Source organism: Galeopterus variegatus, unplaced genomic scaffold (assembly GCF_000696425.1).
Source record: "Galeopterus variegatus unplaced genomic scaffold, G_variegatus-3.0.2 Scaffold4162, whole genome shotgun sequence".
Taxonomy (NCBI): Eukaryota; Metazoa; Chordata; class Mammalia; order Dermoptera; family Cynocephalidae; genus Galeopterus; species Galeopterus variegatus.
The window spans coordinates 93109-109795 of NW_007730273.1; the positions used below are offsets into that span (position 1 = coordinate 93109).

Here is a 16687-nt window from a genome sequence, read left to right on the forward strand (position 1 = left end):
CAGACAGCAGAGGGGACAGGCTGACCTTGAAGGTTTCCCAAAGCTAATGATGAAAATAAGTCACTCCCCCTCCCCCAACCCCATCCCTTGGTGAGGACAGACATGGTTCCCACACCCAATGTCACAGCCCCTTCAAAGGGTGCTCGTGCTCACAAGGATGACACAAAGAAACAGGGCTCCAGTCCCCACCCCACCCCTCCAGGAGGTGAGCAAGATTTCACAGAACAAACAAGAAAATCACTGAGGGGGCCCTGGTTGACCACCCCCAGGGTGTTGTTATTGCTTCAGAGCTTGCTCTCTCTCTCTTTTTATAAAGGCTGTGCAGACACCCGGGGGAGGGCTAAGCTGGGGGTTGGGGAGGGGACCCCCAAGCCAGCGCTAAGCCCCCTTTCTCTCTGGTTGGGACAGTCAGGCTCTGCCCCATCTTTGAATAGCTACCCCTGAACAACCAGTGACAGCTGGAGAGAGAAGGTGCTCTCCTGGCTCAAAATATTCCAAATGGTGAGTAATAAAGAGTGGAGAAATCACACTGGTTAAAAAAAACAAACGGGGGAGGGGCTGATTCTGGGCCTTAGATGTGAGTCCATCCAGAGCCCTGCTCCCTCCTGCCTCCAGCCTTGGGATCGGAACCCCCACAGTTCCAGAAGCTCTGAAGACCTCCTGGATAAAAGGGGCATCTCCATCTCCCCTTCCCAGTGCAGTGTAAGAAGCTCCATGGAGGTGGTATAACTCGATCAGAATGTTAAAGGATACCCAGGGCTTAAAACAAGCTGAAGGGAGGGGAGAATTTCCAGGTTGGGAGGAATTGCCTGATGGGACCGAGAACAGGATGGGACCGAACACAGCCTGGGTATCCTCAGTGGAGAACGACACACTCTAATGGAGACTAGGCCCCCTCCGCCAAGGCCCAGCAATCATCAAGAGTGCCTCGTAAGGAAAATCAGTACCAAGGATAATAAATTGGAACATTTGAGTATAATGGGCAGCTCCAGCTACAACCCTACAGGGGAGAGGGGAAGTGGGGGGAGCAGGAGGAGGAGCTGGCCCCTGGTGAGCAAGTCTGCCTGATCCAGGCCTTGGCCAGCAAGGAGACAGTGGTCTCCTGGAATGTACTTGAGTCTCCTCTGCACCCCCATCCTGGGACTCTGTAAGGACTATATATGAGCTAAGAACAGGCCCCAGGGCTTGGAACACTAACTCTACCCAGCTAACCTGGACTACGCCCTACACAGCAGGGACTAGGTAAAGAGGAGTGGTAGGCTGCTGGGTGCCTCCCAGGGGAGGTGGCAGAAATGTGCTTCTAGAAAGAGGGGCCAGCCTCGCATGCAAAAGGGCTACCGCAGGCCCCAGGGAAGGCCGGGGCTGGGAAGGCAGCTACCCAGGCCTGCTTAAGAAGGAATCTCCCAAGTCTTACACTTGTACCTCTTCTGTTTCTCTCCTACCACCATCTTTCCTTGAGCCAAGATAACTGAGGCCTGGGCAGTGGGTTCTGCCCTTAGTACAGGATAATTTGTTCAAAAAGACTAAAATTGGGGGGCTCTATTGCCTCCCCAGACCCCTGGCCTGGAGGCAGAGGGGTAGACAAGATGACTTTTGACCTCATCCAAAAAGGAGGGGTTCTCCTATATGGGAAACCCTTACCTTGGCACTACCAATCCTAATTTTAGCTTTCCTTAGCCTCCCCCTCCAATCCAACATCCCCCAAATGCAGAGACAGTGAGCTCTCTCAGCTTGGGGTTCTGGAAACTCAGGGTCCCACAACTCCTCTGCCAAAACATAGATGACAGCATTCTTTTCAGTCTACCAACAGTTCTCAAACTAGCCTGCTGCAATCCCTTGGAATGAGGCACCCTGGGGGTCTGTGTCAGGCCCCGGGTACCTCCTTCTTTCCTTTGGTCTCTGTTGGACCCCAATTCCTAGAGCCATCAGAAGAAGGGCAGGCAGGAGGGGACAGACAGATGGACTCAGACAGGCTGCGGCAAAGCTCCTTCCACGGGCAGGCAGAGGGAGGCCTGAGCTCCTCTTCAAGTGGGGGGGCTCTGGGCCCCTGGGAGCTGGCTCCGGATCCTTGCAAACTGCCCCGTCAGCTCTGGGGCAGGAGTAGCTGCCTGAACCCGGTGCCGCAGGAAAGACACTTGCTGGTAATTGGCACCATGGAGATGGCCGCTGGGTTCTGGATTTGGCTCCGGGCAGCAAGCTTCCGAGGAGGCAAAAAGGGGGAGAGGATGGACAGTGTTTGGGGCAGGAGAGTGGTTGCTCTGCCACCCCAGTCTTTCCTTTCTCCGGAATGCAGCCACATCCACCAGGTCAAGAACCGGCCAAGTCAAAAGTGCAGCCAATCCCATTGGGAGAGGGAAAGTCTCGGGGGTAAAAGGCAAAGAAGGGGTGAGGAGGGGCCCAAGGGGGGCAGGTCTCCCCATTCTGCTACCCCACTATGGGGGGAGAGCCCCGTCCTCCTCTGTTCAATGTGCCCCTGGGCCTGGGGTCCCAGGTCAGGGCTGGGCAGTCTCCAGGCCATCTTGGGGAGCCCCTCCCCATCCCCACCACTAAGATCGCTCGCCACAGGGCCCCACGGTGCTCTCGAGGGACAACTGGGATGCCTGCCGGAGCAGGGGGCCCGTGGCTGGGTCCACCATGGAGGAGGTGGGGAAGAGCTTGTACCAGCCCACAGCCAGGGTGGTCAAGTCCAGCTCCTCCAGCAGCACGCGGGCCACACCCATGAACTGCTTCCGCTCCATCCGCCCGTAGTTGCCCCACACGATCACCTGTTGGGCAAGAGACACAGTGGTTCAAATCCTGCCAATGCCACTCAGAGGCCCACAACCAGTACGTGGAATCACCCCCATGCCCAATTCATCTGAGTCCTGTGGTTTCCACCTCCTTAAAATTGCTCAAGTCTGACCACCACACGCATGTGCCCCAGTGCCCCTCACCTGCAGGACTTTGCCCTGGGGGCTCTCAGGAAACAGCAGCACCTGGTTATACAGCGGGTCCAGTGACTTGCGAGCAACTTTGGTCTTTTTCTTGGCAATGCAGACACCATTCTCTAGCAGGTAGGCCTTGATGTAGGCCGCTGGGGACAGAGGCCAGCAGAGGTTAATTCTAGTCTGGCCCCTCAAACGGTGGGCAAAGTGTACAACAGAGGGAAGCTGTCCACCCACTGCTGGGGATGGGGGCCATCTGGGGGGGTCTGTGGAGGAGGCAGCATGGGCAAGGTGGGTAGGGGGGCCTACTCTACCTCCCTGGTGGTCCCGGCCACTTCCCCCGCCTTGGCTCACTCTGTACTCACCTGTTCTCTCTCAGCCCATGACTCGCCCACCCCTTCCCTGGCTTATACATTCACTCACTGACCCACTCCCTCAGCAAGTGCTCGCTGAGCACCCCGTGTGTGCAAGTACCCTCCTCGGCACTGGGTATAATGAGAAATAGGAAGGATGCTCTCTGCCCTCCAGGAGCTCAGTCTACTGGGGGAGTCCAACAATGTCAACAATCTCAACGGGGTCTCCAAAATAAACCCTAAGCCACCACTTCCATGTCAGACAATAGAGTTGGGACAGTGGGTCCCCCCCCACCGAGTTAGCCCAATTTTCTCTCTTCTAAACTGCAGATACCCCTAGATTCTGACTTCCACCCCCACCTTGCAGAGGGGAGGCAGCCCCCACACCTGGCAGTGTCTTGGAGCCTGGCTTGGCTGTCAGTCCCCGAGCCTGGATGATGTCCACTTCCAGCTGACCATTCCGCTCCTGCAAGCCAATCTCCACATCCCCTGCAAGAGGCCCCAAGCGATGAGACTGGGAAATGACTCAGAAGCTCAAGCAAGGACTCAGCTCTCTCTGCTTAGGAATAAAATTCCCTTCCCCTGCTCCCAGCCCAAAACAAGACCAGAACCAACTTCCATACCAAGTGCCTGGGCTCTGCTGAGAGCTGGGCAATGTGGACCAGGATCCAGGATGGGTGCATAAAGAACATAGTCAACAGGCAGAGGGGAAGGAGGGAGAGACGCAGGGCTTCCAGTGGGACCCCCGCCCCTGTCCATTGGGAACAGGCCTTGGGGCACTTACCCATGGGTGTGGTGGCCAGGGTCTGGCGGCCCACAAACTGCGCTGGCCCCATGCTGCCCAGGAAGTCACTGAACTGGGCATCTGATGCCAGGCAAACTCCCCCATAGTTAAGGCTGCAAGAAGAAAAGAGACAAAAAAAAAATTCCCAGGGCGGACTGAGTATTCTGATGACTCAGGCAGTCAAGCTCCAGAACGTCCCTCATTCCGCAGCAATCTTGTGTCCACATCTATCACCCTACCTTGCCTTGCTAGGCCTTATGTTTCACCTACATGAAATGGATATGTTGATACTTACACCTTGGGGTGGTTGTAAGAATCACAGTATGTAGTTCATCAAGTGCCTGGTTCATGTGGCTTTAGTGCTTTGATACTCAAAGTGCAGTCCAGAGACCAGCAACAGCTGCATCGCTTGGGAGCTAACTGGAAACACAACTGCACTCCACTCCACCCCCTGGCTGCTGAGTCAGAATCTGCATCTTACCATGAGCATGAGCCCCAGATGGTCCACTTGCACGGGAAAGTCTGAGAAGCACTGCGCCAGCAGCTTTGGACTCTGAGGTATGCACTTGCTGCTGCTGCTTGGCTACCCAATGTCCACTTCCCCTCCTTCTGTTGAGGAGACCTCAAATTTCCTTTGGGGAGCCCCCTCCCCATGGTACATGATCCCTGTGGGGTAGGGCAGAGCCAACTTCAGAGGCCAGGCCTGCAGCTCAGCCTGGCCAATCAGGGCATTCCTTCCCCTCAGCCAGTGATTGGCTAAGACACTGACAGGTACGTGGCCCAACTCAGCCAACGAGAATCCAGTCTGGACACTTTGTTTGAACAGTGGGGAGTGAGAAGCTGTCTTTTTCCAGCAGACTTGGGCCTGGGGCCTGGAGCCCAAGAATGAAGCCATCAGACTGGTGGCACTGCCTGAGCTCCTGGATCAAGCTCTGCCTGAAGCAAGTTATTTCATCTTCTTTTGATTACAGAAGTCAATAACAATAATTATTATTATTTTGCTTACACCAGATTAAGTTAGTTTTCCCCCTCCCTTCACCTCTCTAAGCATTCCTCTCCTGTCCCTAAAGTGGGAGTAACATGCACCCACCTGCTAGGTCTGTTGTGAACATTAAGTGAGATGAGGCGCCAAGTACCGTGGCTGATGGCACCCCTGCTATCTTAGGGAACAAGGCACTTACAACCCATTCTCTCATCTGATCCTCACCACAACCACAGGAGGCTGGTTTTTACCTTTATCACCATTATTCAGATGAGGAAGCTGAGGTCCATCCTTGACCTAAAGCCACAGGCTCACAATGGCAGAGCCAGTACAGTCATGCATCACTTAATAACTGGGACACATCCTGAGAAATGCAGCTAGGTGATTTTGTCACTATGGGGAAGTGTGTCATGAAAGGGAACAGCAATGAATTTTCCTATTACCTACACCAACCACTGGTTGCATGAGCGTGGGCTCTCTAATCATGTTATTGAGTCTCTCTGTGCCTCATTTTCCTCTTCTTCTAAATGGGGATTAGACTAATACCACCCCACAAAGTTATGAAAATTAAATCACAGGTAGGGATTGTGCCTGGCACTCAGCAAGCAATCAGTGAGTGTTAGCTAACTGTTAATAAATATTATCTTGCTATGGGGATGGGTGGGAATCATGTAAACATGTAAGAATTCTAAAGTAGACAAGAACCCTTTCACTTGGGGTCAGACCTACTCTGTCAAATGCTTGGCTTTCTAAATTAAAGGTCTGAGCTACCTCTGGGAGGGTCACCCTGTGGATAAGACAGACACACCTCCTGACCATACTGCACAGGTTTGTTTACACCAGTATCACCCAAACATGTGAGTGATGGGTTGTACTATGACATTATGTCACTAGGTAACAGGAATTTTCAGCTCCATTATAATCTTATGGGACTGCCATCGCATACACAGTCCATTGTTGACCAAAACTTCATTATGCGGTGCATGACTGACTATACCTGAACACAATACTTCCAAAATCAATCCCAACTTTCCATCAGAGCATGTTCTAAGAACAATAGTTAACTTTAAATAAGCACTTACTGTGTGCCAGGTTTCACAGAAGCAGCCAGGGAGGTCTTTGAGCAGGAGGGAGAACTGCGCTGATCTTGAGGGCACTGCGCTGTTTTGTTCACTGCCCTGAGCCCCCTCCCTCTGCCCCCAAAGCTCTCTGCTTAGAGAGTATGCTGGAACCTCAGCCTTGCAGGTGCAGGAGGAGCTTCCGCAGGAGGTGGGCTTTCTGGTCCCTATCCACCTCCCCCCACCTGCACGGGTGTCCCTTTCCACTTCCACTCTGCTAATCTACCTTTTCCCAAGTTCTTCAGAGGTAACAGTTCAATAATTCTCCTCCCTTCTAGCTCCAGCCCCTCCCAGCCCTTCACAGTCTAGACATGCTCCCTGCTGGTTGAACCAAATCTTTCTGATTGCCATCATGCCTAATTGTTAATTCACAAAAGCTCACAGTTGGCAAAAGATTCGCCCATTCACTCAATGAATAGTTATAGGAGGATGTTCTCTAACCCAGCACTACCTATGGTGCTTACTGTGTGCCAGGCAATGGTCTAAGTGCTCTACACTTGTTAATTCACTTTAGTGTTACAACAACCCTCTGAGGTCAATACTATTATCAGGTCCACTTTACAGATGAGCTAGAGAGTCATACAGGTAGTGTGTGGCCCTGCCCCACCCTCTCAAATGAGGCTGCATACTCTCACACCTGCCACTCGGTCTGAGGGCTGATTTTCTGGCTGTGAGAGCACATTCAGCCTATGTGCAGAACAGTCTGGACATGCCTGAGGGTCAACACCCCTGAAGCCAGTGACAAACTGGGAGTGGTCTGCAGTTGGGATAACTTGGCCATAGTCCAGCACGGTCCCCCAGAGATCCCACTGCCCACAGTGGTAACAGGCTTGATAACAGATCCTTTACAAACTACCCCTTCCTGTCTCATTCCTTGCTGCTCCCACATTGGTGATTCCTGGGACCACCTGCCAAATCACCCATGTCCATTTGAATCTCTGAGTCAGGGTCTGCTTCTGGAAGAAGCCAAACCAAGACAGAGGCAGACAGGCAGTCGGGCTTTGGAGTCTATTAAACATTATGCATCAGTGCTTTTTTTTTTAAAGAGAAAGTATGGAAAAAATAGTCCCTTAAATGTCTGGGGATTGAAATGTTCACACTATTCTCGCAAAATCAAAGATCCTTAATTAATAGCACTGAGGCTAAAACCTAGACACTCTCACAGCCGGGAGCATGGACTTTCCTCCACGTCCCTGGGTCTCTTTTCCATCCCACCCTCCCGGTCATCTGGGGGGGTCCAGGTTTCATTTTATAAGGAGAGTTGGGGCTCCAAAAGCCTGTGAAACAGTGGCTTCATGGGTCCCAAGGCAGGGAAGGAGCCCAGCCTCCCAGGCAGATCGAGGCCTTCCGCAGCCTGAATTGAAAGTTTCCTCCAGCATCATCATTGTCTGCTCCTCAGTTCCTGGTGGGATTGTGAGCAGACAATAGGGAACTGGCAGGCCTGGTAATTAGCAGTAATTGTTTATAATATCTGGGCGGCTGCCCGATTTCCCATCCCAGGGTGCTTCGCTGGCTGCCAAGGAGCCAGGCTGACGCCCCAGAAACCCAAATGGATTATCACATCCTCCATGGCCTAGAGGAAGGAGGCATAAAGTGGTGACAGGTTCCTGCTGGCCAGAGGTGCAGCTGCATCAGAGACCCCACTCCACCTACGGGTCTTCCCTGGAGTAGTAAAGAAGGTAGAGGCTACAGAATCAGACCCAGCTCTACTCCTCACCAGCCGTCTGCCTGCTGTGCAATCCCTAACAAGTTGTTATTGTCTCTGCACTTCAGTCCACGTTCTTATTGGCAAGCCAGATCACACTACTGCATGGACAGCATGTGGCCGTTTAGTTAGCTGGTGCCTGTGCTGTGCTAGTTTTATTTAATTATATTATTATTATTATTATTATTATTGACAGCTGGCTGGTAAGGGGATCTGAATCCTTGGCTGTGGTGTTATCAGCACTATGCTCTGACTAAGTGAGCTAACTGGTCAGCCCCTGTACTATTGGTCGACAATGGACTGTGTATGCGATGGCAGTCCCATAAGATTATAATGGAGCTGAAAATTCCTGTTGCCTAGTGACGTGATGTCATAGTACAACACATCACTCACATGTTTGGGTGATGCTGGTGTAAACAAACCTGTGCAATATGGTCAGGAGGTGTGTCTGTCTTACCCACAGGGTGACCCTCCCAGAGATAGCTCAGGCCTTTAATTTAGAAACATTTTAAAATGTTTCAAAAATCTCAGTTCACAGGATCCATTAGCAAAGAGGTATGAAAGAGCTTGTTGAATTACTAAGTATCATATTTGCTACTACTTAGACCAGTCCTTGTATGCAACAGGAACTCAATAAATGTTCACTGCCAAACCCTACAGCTTGGTCTTAAACTGGAAAAATAAGAGACAGTGGGTAAGACTGAACCTTGGCATAATATAAACCTTGGATTCCACTGCTATGCAACCTGTGGCAAGTTTTTTAACCTCTCTGAGCCATAGTTTCCTTGTGTATAAAAAGGGAATACCCAGTATTCCCTTCTGAGTTGCTGTGGAGAGTCAGTGAGATGACGCAGGCAGGGTGCTTAGCACGGAGTACCTGCTGGATAAATAAAGGAATGGGATACTGTGGCCTGCTGGTCCTGCTGCCCAGCCTGGGAGAGCCTCCCCGCCCTCCTCGTTTTCATGGTGTTTCTGATTCCAGATCTGTCAGGAAGTGCAGCACCTGGATGCCTGAGACCAAGCCCAGGCCATCTGGAGGGTAGGAGGGGGGACAGCAGCAGCCTGTTCCCCCCCAGGGCATGTGCCAGGTGGGCAGAGGCAGACGCCTGAAACAGGATTACAGCCCATGTTCCGCTGGTTTTTTATTTTGAGTTAATGGCAAAATGTGATTTCCTGCGTTTCAAATCCTGTTAGTTTTGTTTGTGGAGCTGAAACCCATTTGTCCTTTATTATTAACCTTTGAGCTTGCCTTGGCCCCTGGATTTTCTGTGTTCTTGGTGGTTAAAGAAGTAATTGGGTTATTCAGGGGTTTAACTCCATTCTCTTTTCCAGATGGATCACCCGTCTCAGCAGCGTCAGAAGCTAAAAGGTTGCACAGCCTTCGTGGTAACCACGGGTTATGTGGTTCTGAAAGGTTTTAGTAGTTTATGGGCTCCCTGTCCATCCATTCACCACCCGCTCCCAACGTTCATCCAGCTGCCAATCTTCCACCTCCCTACAGACTTGCCGAGCCTATGACACAGTCACTTCTGCTGTAACACAAAATACGCAGTTCTAAAAATTACTGTGCGGTGCAAAACCCTGCAAGAAAAATCATAGAGCTTATGGGGGAAATGTGGCCAGTGTCACATCAAAAGGAAAAAGAAAGACGGGAATGTAGTAAAAACAGTAGCATCTTTATGAAAACGGCACTTTACCTTGAAAACCACCTGAAGTTGCCCGTGGAAGTGGGTGTCAGAGGCTCCAGCTTGTGAGGTTCTGTGAAGTGGTAAGGGGGGGGTCTGTCTGAAATCAGATGGGAAGCTGTGCCACCCAGTGGGAGGGGGTGGCTCATGACATGCAGTGAACCGAGGGCACAGTAGGTGTGTGGGGTGTGTGCATTCCGTGTTTTTTCTAAGCGGTGCAGTTTTCTGGATTTGCCTAGTATTTCTTGTGGATGAAATTGTGCCTGACTGAGCAAACGTGAAATCCATGTTATGCTCAGATTGTTCCCTAATACTTCAATAATATTGGAGCAGATTCTTGTTTTCAAAACAGAATTGCCCGTATGCCAGGATACAAGGTATCACACATCCTGACTCCAGCTTCTAAGACATTTCCAAACCCGTCCCCCTCCATGAGAGTGTGGCTCATGGGCATGAAGCCAGGGATTTATTTTTTATTTATCAAAATCTTGTCACGGGCCGGCCCGTGCCTCACTTGGAAGAGTGTGGTGCTGATAAAACCAAGGCCACGGGTTCAGATCCCTATATAGGGATGGCCGGTGCCTCACTTGGAAGAGTGTGGTGCTGATAAAACCAAGGCCACGGGTTCGGATCCCTATATAGGGATGGCCGGTTAGCTCACTTGGGAGAGCGTGGTGCTGACAACACCAAGTCAAGGGTTGAGATCCCCTTACCAGTCATCTTTAAAAAAAAAAAAAAAAACTTGTCATGAGCCAAGCACTGACAGTACTAAATTATCAATGTTAACTCAACCCTCTTAACCACTCTATAGAAGCTAGGTGCTTATTATTAATATCCATTGTACGGAAGGGGAAATTGAGACATAGGACTGTTCAGTAACCCAAACAAGTTCACTCTGCTAAGATGTGGCAGGCCTGGGATTTGAACACTGAGAGTCTGGCTGCAGAGTTCGCCTCTTAACCACTACACAACACTGACTCCATGTGCCCTGGGAGAGCACCTTGGCCCTGCCCAGAGCAGAGCAGAGGGATTTGCAGTCCAAGCTTTGCGGTCAGGCAGGCCTGGACTTGAATCTTCACTCTACCACTCATTAGTCATGGAGACACATTCTTCACCCCTCAGAACCTTGGTATCCTTTTCAGTAAAACAGGAATAAATAATAGAATAATCCTCAGTGTTGCTGTAAGTATTAAATATGGTAAACTCCTTAGAACAGAGTCTGGCACAGTCAAATGCTCAATAAATACTAACACTTACAAGACAAAACAAAACAAATCCCTGTCTCCTAGCCATGGCCACATCAAATCCCACTTTGTCCTTTAGACACGATGACTCTGCTAAATAGCAGAGGTGGGAAGAGGGTTCTGACCACCCACCCTGGCCTCTTGAGCCTTTGGTGATTAAGGAAACTGCTCTGGCAGGAATGTGACCCTGGGCCTGGGATGCAGTGGCCCCACCACTGGCTTACACTCTGCTTTCCCTGGCTGTGGGCACAGTGACTCAGACACCCAGAGACCTGGATGCTCATGACCCAGACACCTCAGCACAATGAAAGGCAGAGGGAAAGAGCAGGTGGGGTGCTGGGAACCAGCTGTGAGAGCTTCCGAGTTGACAGAAAGGATGCTAAGGCCCTGGATTTTGTGTGATGCAGGATTTTGTGTGAGAAGGAATAGAACGTGTGCCTGCTTCTGCACCAACTGTGGGCCAGCTGAGCAGGCACTGAACTCAGTGTCTAGTGGGACAGACAGACAGACATAGGACAATTAGGACAGTGGAGGGTGCTGTGGTGGGAGAGGAATGCAGCCAGAGGAATGACCCGCATCCTTCCACTTCTGCTGCCCACGCCCAGGGCAGACATTGCTAATCAACCTCAGCTCTCCTGCCAAGCCTGGACTCGGCTCCAAGATCCTTCTCAACACAGCACTCCAGGGAGCCACTATCAACTAACTGGAGTTGGCACATGAGATAAAGCATATGTGCCAGTTCTTAGCCGAGATCTGGAGGAGGACTGAGTCAGAGGGTGAAGAAGGAGCAGGGGTAGAAAAGGGAGTGCCAGTTATAGAGGAAGCAATGGATGGAGAAAGAGGGATGTATGCAAGGTTCAGGGTGGGCGGGGGCATGGCTGGGGATCAGGAGAGGCTGGGAGAGGTCAGAGGTAATAAGTGCTGAGTGACAGACTATGACAGAGTTCAGACCAAAAAGGAGACCTGCAGGTGTCTAGGCAAGAGTGATGAGTGGCTTTGACCAGGGGATGACATGGGGAGAAACTATCAAGAGATAATTAAGAGCAAGAGGGCAGAGAATTAAGAGTGAGAGGGTAGAGCCAATTACAGGTTGGATATGGAGTGTGAGAAGGGGGAGCTGTTCCAGGAGCTCCCCAGGTTTCTGGTTTGGGCAGCTGGGAGACAGTGCTATACACTCAGTGTAGCAGCCTCTGCTGGCCCATCTCCCTGCCCCTACGACATGGGTGCTCCTGTGAGCAGACTTCTAACTGCCAGCATCTGCATTCCTGCATAAGTTTCTCTGGCCTCCGAAGAACCTCTCTGTCCTCCAGAGCCCATTTTGCCACACGAAGAGCCAGAGAGTCAACAGGGAGCAGCCATCAGTTAGTAACTCATATGAGCTGGAGTATAAACACCTCAGCTCCCTCGCCCTGTGGGGGGCAACCCTCTGGCACATGTTCCATGCCAGCTGCCAGAGTTCTCTGTCAGCATCAAGCTCTGGTTGCCCACAGGGGCAGCCATAGCTGGCTTCTTAAAGCATGCTTTATTGAACGCATCCCCTGTCTCTCTCACATGCTCCTCTGCCATTACTTTCCAGAATCACCCCAAGCAAGCCACTTGCACTCGAATCCATGTCTCAGGTCTGGTTCTAGGAAAACCCAAACTAAGGCAGACAGCAGGGTGTGTCTCAGGACTGGGGCTGGGTATGTCTGAGGAGGTACTGTTCTCATGGCCCTTTCTCAATGGGCTTGAACTCTATCCCCTGCCCTTTGCCTGGCTGAGGTGGGCCTACTCTGGCGGTGGTGGGAGTGTGGCTGGTTGCCCCTCCCTCCTTAACATATGGAACCCCAATTTTTGATAAGGTAGAAAGAAGCTCAGGAAAAGAAAGCTCTTTCCTAGCACCAGGGGATAAACCATGACTGGTCCAACATGCTGAGGCCTGTGGAGGGGAAAGATGGAGGAATTTTGGGTCGCTGATGGCATCATCAAACCTCCAAACTATCCTGGAAGCCTCTACATCTGGAAATCCTGATAGATTTAACCATGAAATGAGAGAAAGAGTTGAGTGCAATCATTAAGGGCAGACTCCAAATGCCTGGATCTGAATCCCAGCTCGGCCACTTACTGGCTGTGTAACCTTGGGCAAGTTACTTTCCCTCTCTGGGCTTCCATTTCCTCATCTGTAAAATGGGGATATTAACAGCCCCATCATCATCAAGCTGTCGTGAAAATTAAATGAGTCAATACACTTAGTGCAGTGCCTAAGTCTCTACGAGGGTTAGCTATGACCATTACCATTAAGCCAGGGCTTCTCGACCTTAACATGCATACAAACCACCTGGGGATCTTGTTAAACTATAGATCCTGATTCAGTGGGTCTCAGGTGGAGCCTGAGATTCTGCATGTCTAACAAGCTCCCAGGGGATGCCCATGCTGCTAGACTGTGGACCACACTTTGAATGGCAACAGCTCACCGGTATTATGCAACCTGGAGCCCAAGCCATCTTCACTGACAGAGTGGCCCAACCCATATACACTCCTTCCCCATCCCTGACACCTCTGTGGGAACACAGCAGTTCCAAAATTTTCTATACCTGTCTGCTGGAAAAATATAGGAAAATGGTCAGGGCCCCTAAGACGTTCAGAACCGTGCCGAGCATTTGATGTAAATAGGCATATGCGCTCAGGTGTTCCTTGGTTATCGTCTAGTGTAATTGCACATGTTCACCCAGGTGTCCTGGGTTATGGACTTAAGTATAAGGATGAGCGGCTCTGATCCACGGTGCCTCCCACCCCCGGGATGCTCCGGGGTGAGGGAGGGGGAATGGGGAGGCCACAACTGCTGCTACAGGCTGCTGCTGCTGCTAGTGCCCCCCGGACCCTCTGCCGGACCTGTAAGCTGCTGCTGCTGAGGAAGCTAAGGACTGAGCTAGTGTCGTCTGCCAACAGCTCCCGGAATCTTTCCCAATTACCTAGCATGGACCTGCGTGTGAGGGGTCTGGGGACCCAGTCTGTACAATGGGTTTGAAGGGTCTGAGCCCTAGCTCTGACAATAAAAATGGAAACTTAGTATAACTAAAATAATAACTAAAATAATGAAACATTTTGGCTTTAGTTATGATTTGCCGTACTTAACACTGTCCTTTGCAGCTCTTACCACATCGTTAGTTGCTTACTCCGTGCCCTACAATGGAAGTCTGTGGAGGACAGGGTCTCCAAGGTGCCCAGCCCAATTGCCTGGCACATTTGCTGAAATGCACATCCATGTGCGAGCACCCCTGTGCCCACTTGCAGGAACACACATATCCGGTGATCCAGTGCACACTCAAACCCGGCAGCACCAGGGGCTGCAGCCTTGCGGGGGCTGCTCAAGCATGGCTGGTTCCATGTGTGCCTCAGCTGGGCTGGCAGAAGCCCAGGGGGTGGGGAGAGGGGGAGGACAGTCACACCCCTTCCCATTTAAGAGCCTGGCATCTGTGTCCAACCAGTGCCTAAAATACTTACAGAACAAGGAGGAGGCTGACCGCAGCTCGATGTTCCCACCTTCCACGTCCCTTCCTCACTCAGGTGTTGGGCAGGTGGCAACACCTGGCTGAGCTCCACCAAGACTTGGCGCCTCTCAGGAGGGCAAGAGTGTCCCTGCTGCTGGCACCCTCCAACCCACCTGCTCCTTCCTCAATTGGGCTCAAAACATGCACCCCAAACCTTTTAATAACCATAATCATTACAAACAACATTTATTCAGTGCTGACTCTGTGCTAAGACAACTGCATTTGGGGTGGCTCACTGTATCTGTTAGAATGCAATGACCACAAGCAGCAAAATACTCACCTAGTGGTGGCCCACTTAACAACTAACAATAATAATAGCTAATAATTATGGTGCTCACTATGTGCCAGTCACTGTTCTAAGTTCTTTTACATGAATGAACTCATTAATTCCTCACAATAACTCTACTAGTGATCTGTACTATTACCGTCCCCTTTCTATAGATCAAGAAACTGGGCTCAGAGAGGTGAAGCAACTTCCCCAAAGCCACAGGGCTACTAAGAAGCAGAAATGAGCCACAGACCAGGCTTGTCTGACTCCCGAGTCCCAGCTTTGAACCTGTCTGTGATGTAATTAGACTCTTGTCCCTTAAAGTACGTTATGGCAAACGACAACAAGAGCCACCTTCCAAGCACCTGTCATGTGTGGCATCACCTCATTCCCTCCTCACAACACCCTCCTCTGATGTGCCCCTTGGACAAGTCACATGACCTCTCTGAGCCTTCACCTCCTCTTCTGCAAAATAGGAATGAGAGCTTGGGTCCCTCGCCACTGCTCACTGAACTACGCTGCCCTCCCTGTGATCTTGTCCTCCTGACCTGCCTGTGAGGCCAAGAAGATGTTTACTGGCCTCCCCAAAGCTTAGAGAGGCCCACAGCTATGCCCAAGACATCCAGGGGGTCAGTGGCAGAGCCAGATCAGGACCTGGACCTCCTGATCCCTGAGCTCATGTATGTCAGCAGCGACCCACTGCTCCCCAGATGTCTGGAATATCTTCCTACAGGTTTCAGGTTAGAAGGCACTGGCTCTCTTCCTCCTCTTCCTCTTCCTCCTCTCCCTTCCACCTGTCTTCCTCCTCTTCTCGCCCACCGGAAAGTCTCGCTAGGAGGTGGGTGGACCAGCAGTATCTGCCAAGGCAAGGCCATTCACGGGCCGGAGACGCCCAGTTTAGGAGGCGCTGGGGGTGGGGAAGTCTTTCAGCCAGCAGGAGCCCCCAGCTGAGAAGCAGGGCCAAAAATGAAGGGGAGCAGAAGGTTGGAGACGCCCAGTTTAGGAGGCGCTGGGGGTGGGGAAGGCTTTCAGCCAGCAGGAGCCCCCAGCTGAGAAGCAGGGCCAAAAATGAAGGGGAGCAGAAGGTGGAGGCCGAGCCCCCGGCCAGCCCCGTGCTGGCAGGGTGTCTGCCCCGCACGAGCCACTTAGCCTGTGCTGTCCAGTAGAACCTTCTGTGATGGTGGAAATGTTCTATTTCCGGCTGCTACTAGCCACATATTGTTGTTGAACACTTGAAATATGGCTAGTGCAACAGAGGAACAGAACATTTAACCTTATTTAATTTTAATTAATTTACATTTAAATAGCCACGTGGTTCTAGTGGCTGCTGTACTAGAAAGCATGAAACATAACTTTTCCAAGCGTCTCAGTCTCTTCATATGCACAACAAAGATCATGATAACCTCAACCCTAACCTAAGAGGATGGCTGGGACCACGAAGCGATGTAGTTTGTGGAATAAGCCCCAGCTGGGAGTCAGGAATCCTGGGTTCTAGACTTATTAGCATGCTGTGTGATCCCAGGCAAGCTCCTTAACCTTTCTGACTGCCCTGGTCATCTGTACAGTAAGGAAGTCTCTTTGGATCAGAGTTTCTTTGCCAGAGATCCATAGATGGGTTTTAGGGGAATATGGGAACCCCCTACAGTTCTGAGAAGGGTGTGTTCATATGACCGTGTGTGTGAGAATGAGTGTGTAGGGTGTGCGCGTGTATTTAATAGGGGAAAGCAGTCCCAAAACTTTCCCAAAATTCTCAAACGTGTCCATAAAGATAAGAAACCCCTAGTGTAGGTTGATCTTCTTCCAGAGAGCTTTTTTTTTTTTAAAAGATGACTGGTAAGGGGATCTTAACCCTTGACTTTGTGTTGTGAGCACCACGCTCATCCAGTGAGCAAACCGGCCATCCCTATATAGGATCCAGACCCGTGGCCTTGGTGTTATCAGCACCGCACTCTCCCGAGTGAGCCACGGGCCCGCCCTCCAGAGAGCTTTTTTTTTTTTTTTTTTTTTTGTCTTTTTTCGTGACCGGCAACGGATCGCAACCCTCAGTGCCGCGCCCTTACCGGACCGGGACCGGCAACGGGATCGCAACCCTCA

General features: G+C 51.2%; 1 protein-coding gene across 1 annotated transcript in view; it reads right to left on the reverse strand.

Moving 5' to 3' along the window:
* Positions 1–2320: 2320 nt before the first annotated feature.
* RIMS4 (regulating synaptic membrane exocytosis 4) overlaps positions 2321–16687 on the reverse strand; it is a 17876-nt gene continuing 3509 nt past the window's right edge. The window contains exons 3-6 of the mRNA XM_008586874.1: positions 4062–4174; positions 3665–3766; positions 2934–3073; positions 2321–2765 (exon numbers count right to left, since the gene is read on the reverse strand). Coding sequence (XP_008585096.1) covers positions 2547–2765; positions 2934–3073; positions 3665–3766; positions 4062–4174 — 574 coding nt within the window. The 3' untranslated portion in view covers positions 2321–2546. The remainder of the gene's footprint in view (positions 2766–2933; positions 3074–3664; positions 3767–4061; positions 4175–16687) is intronic.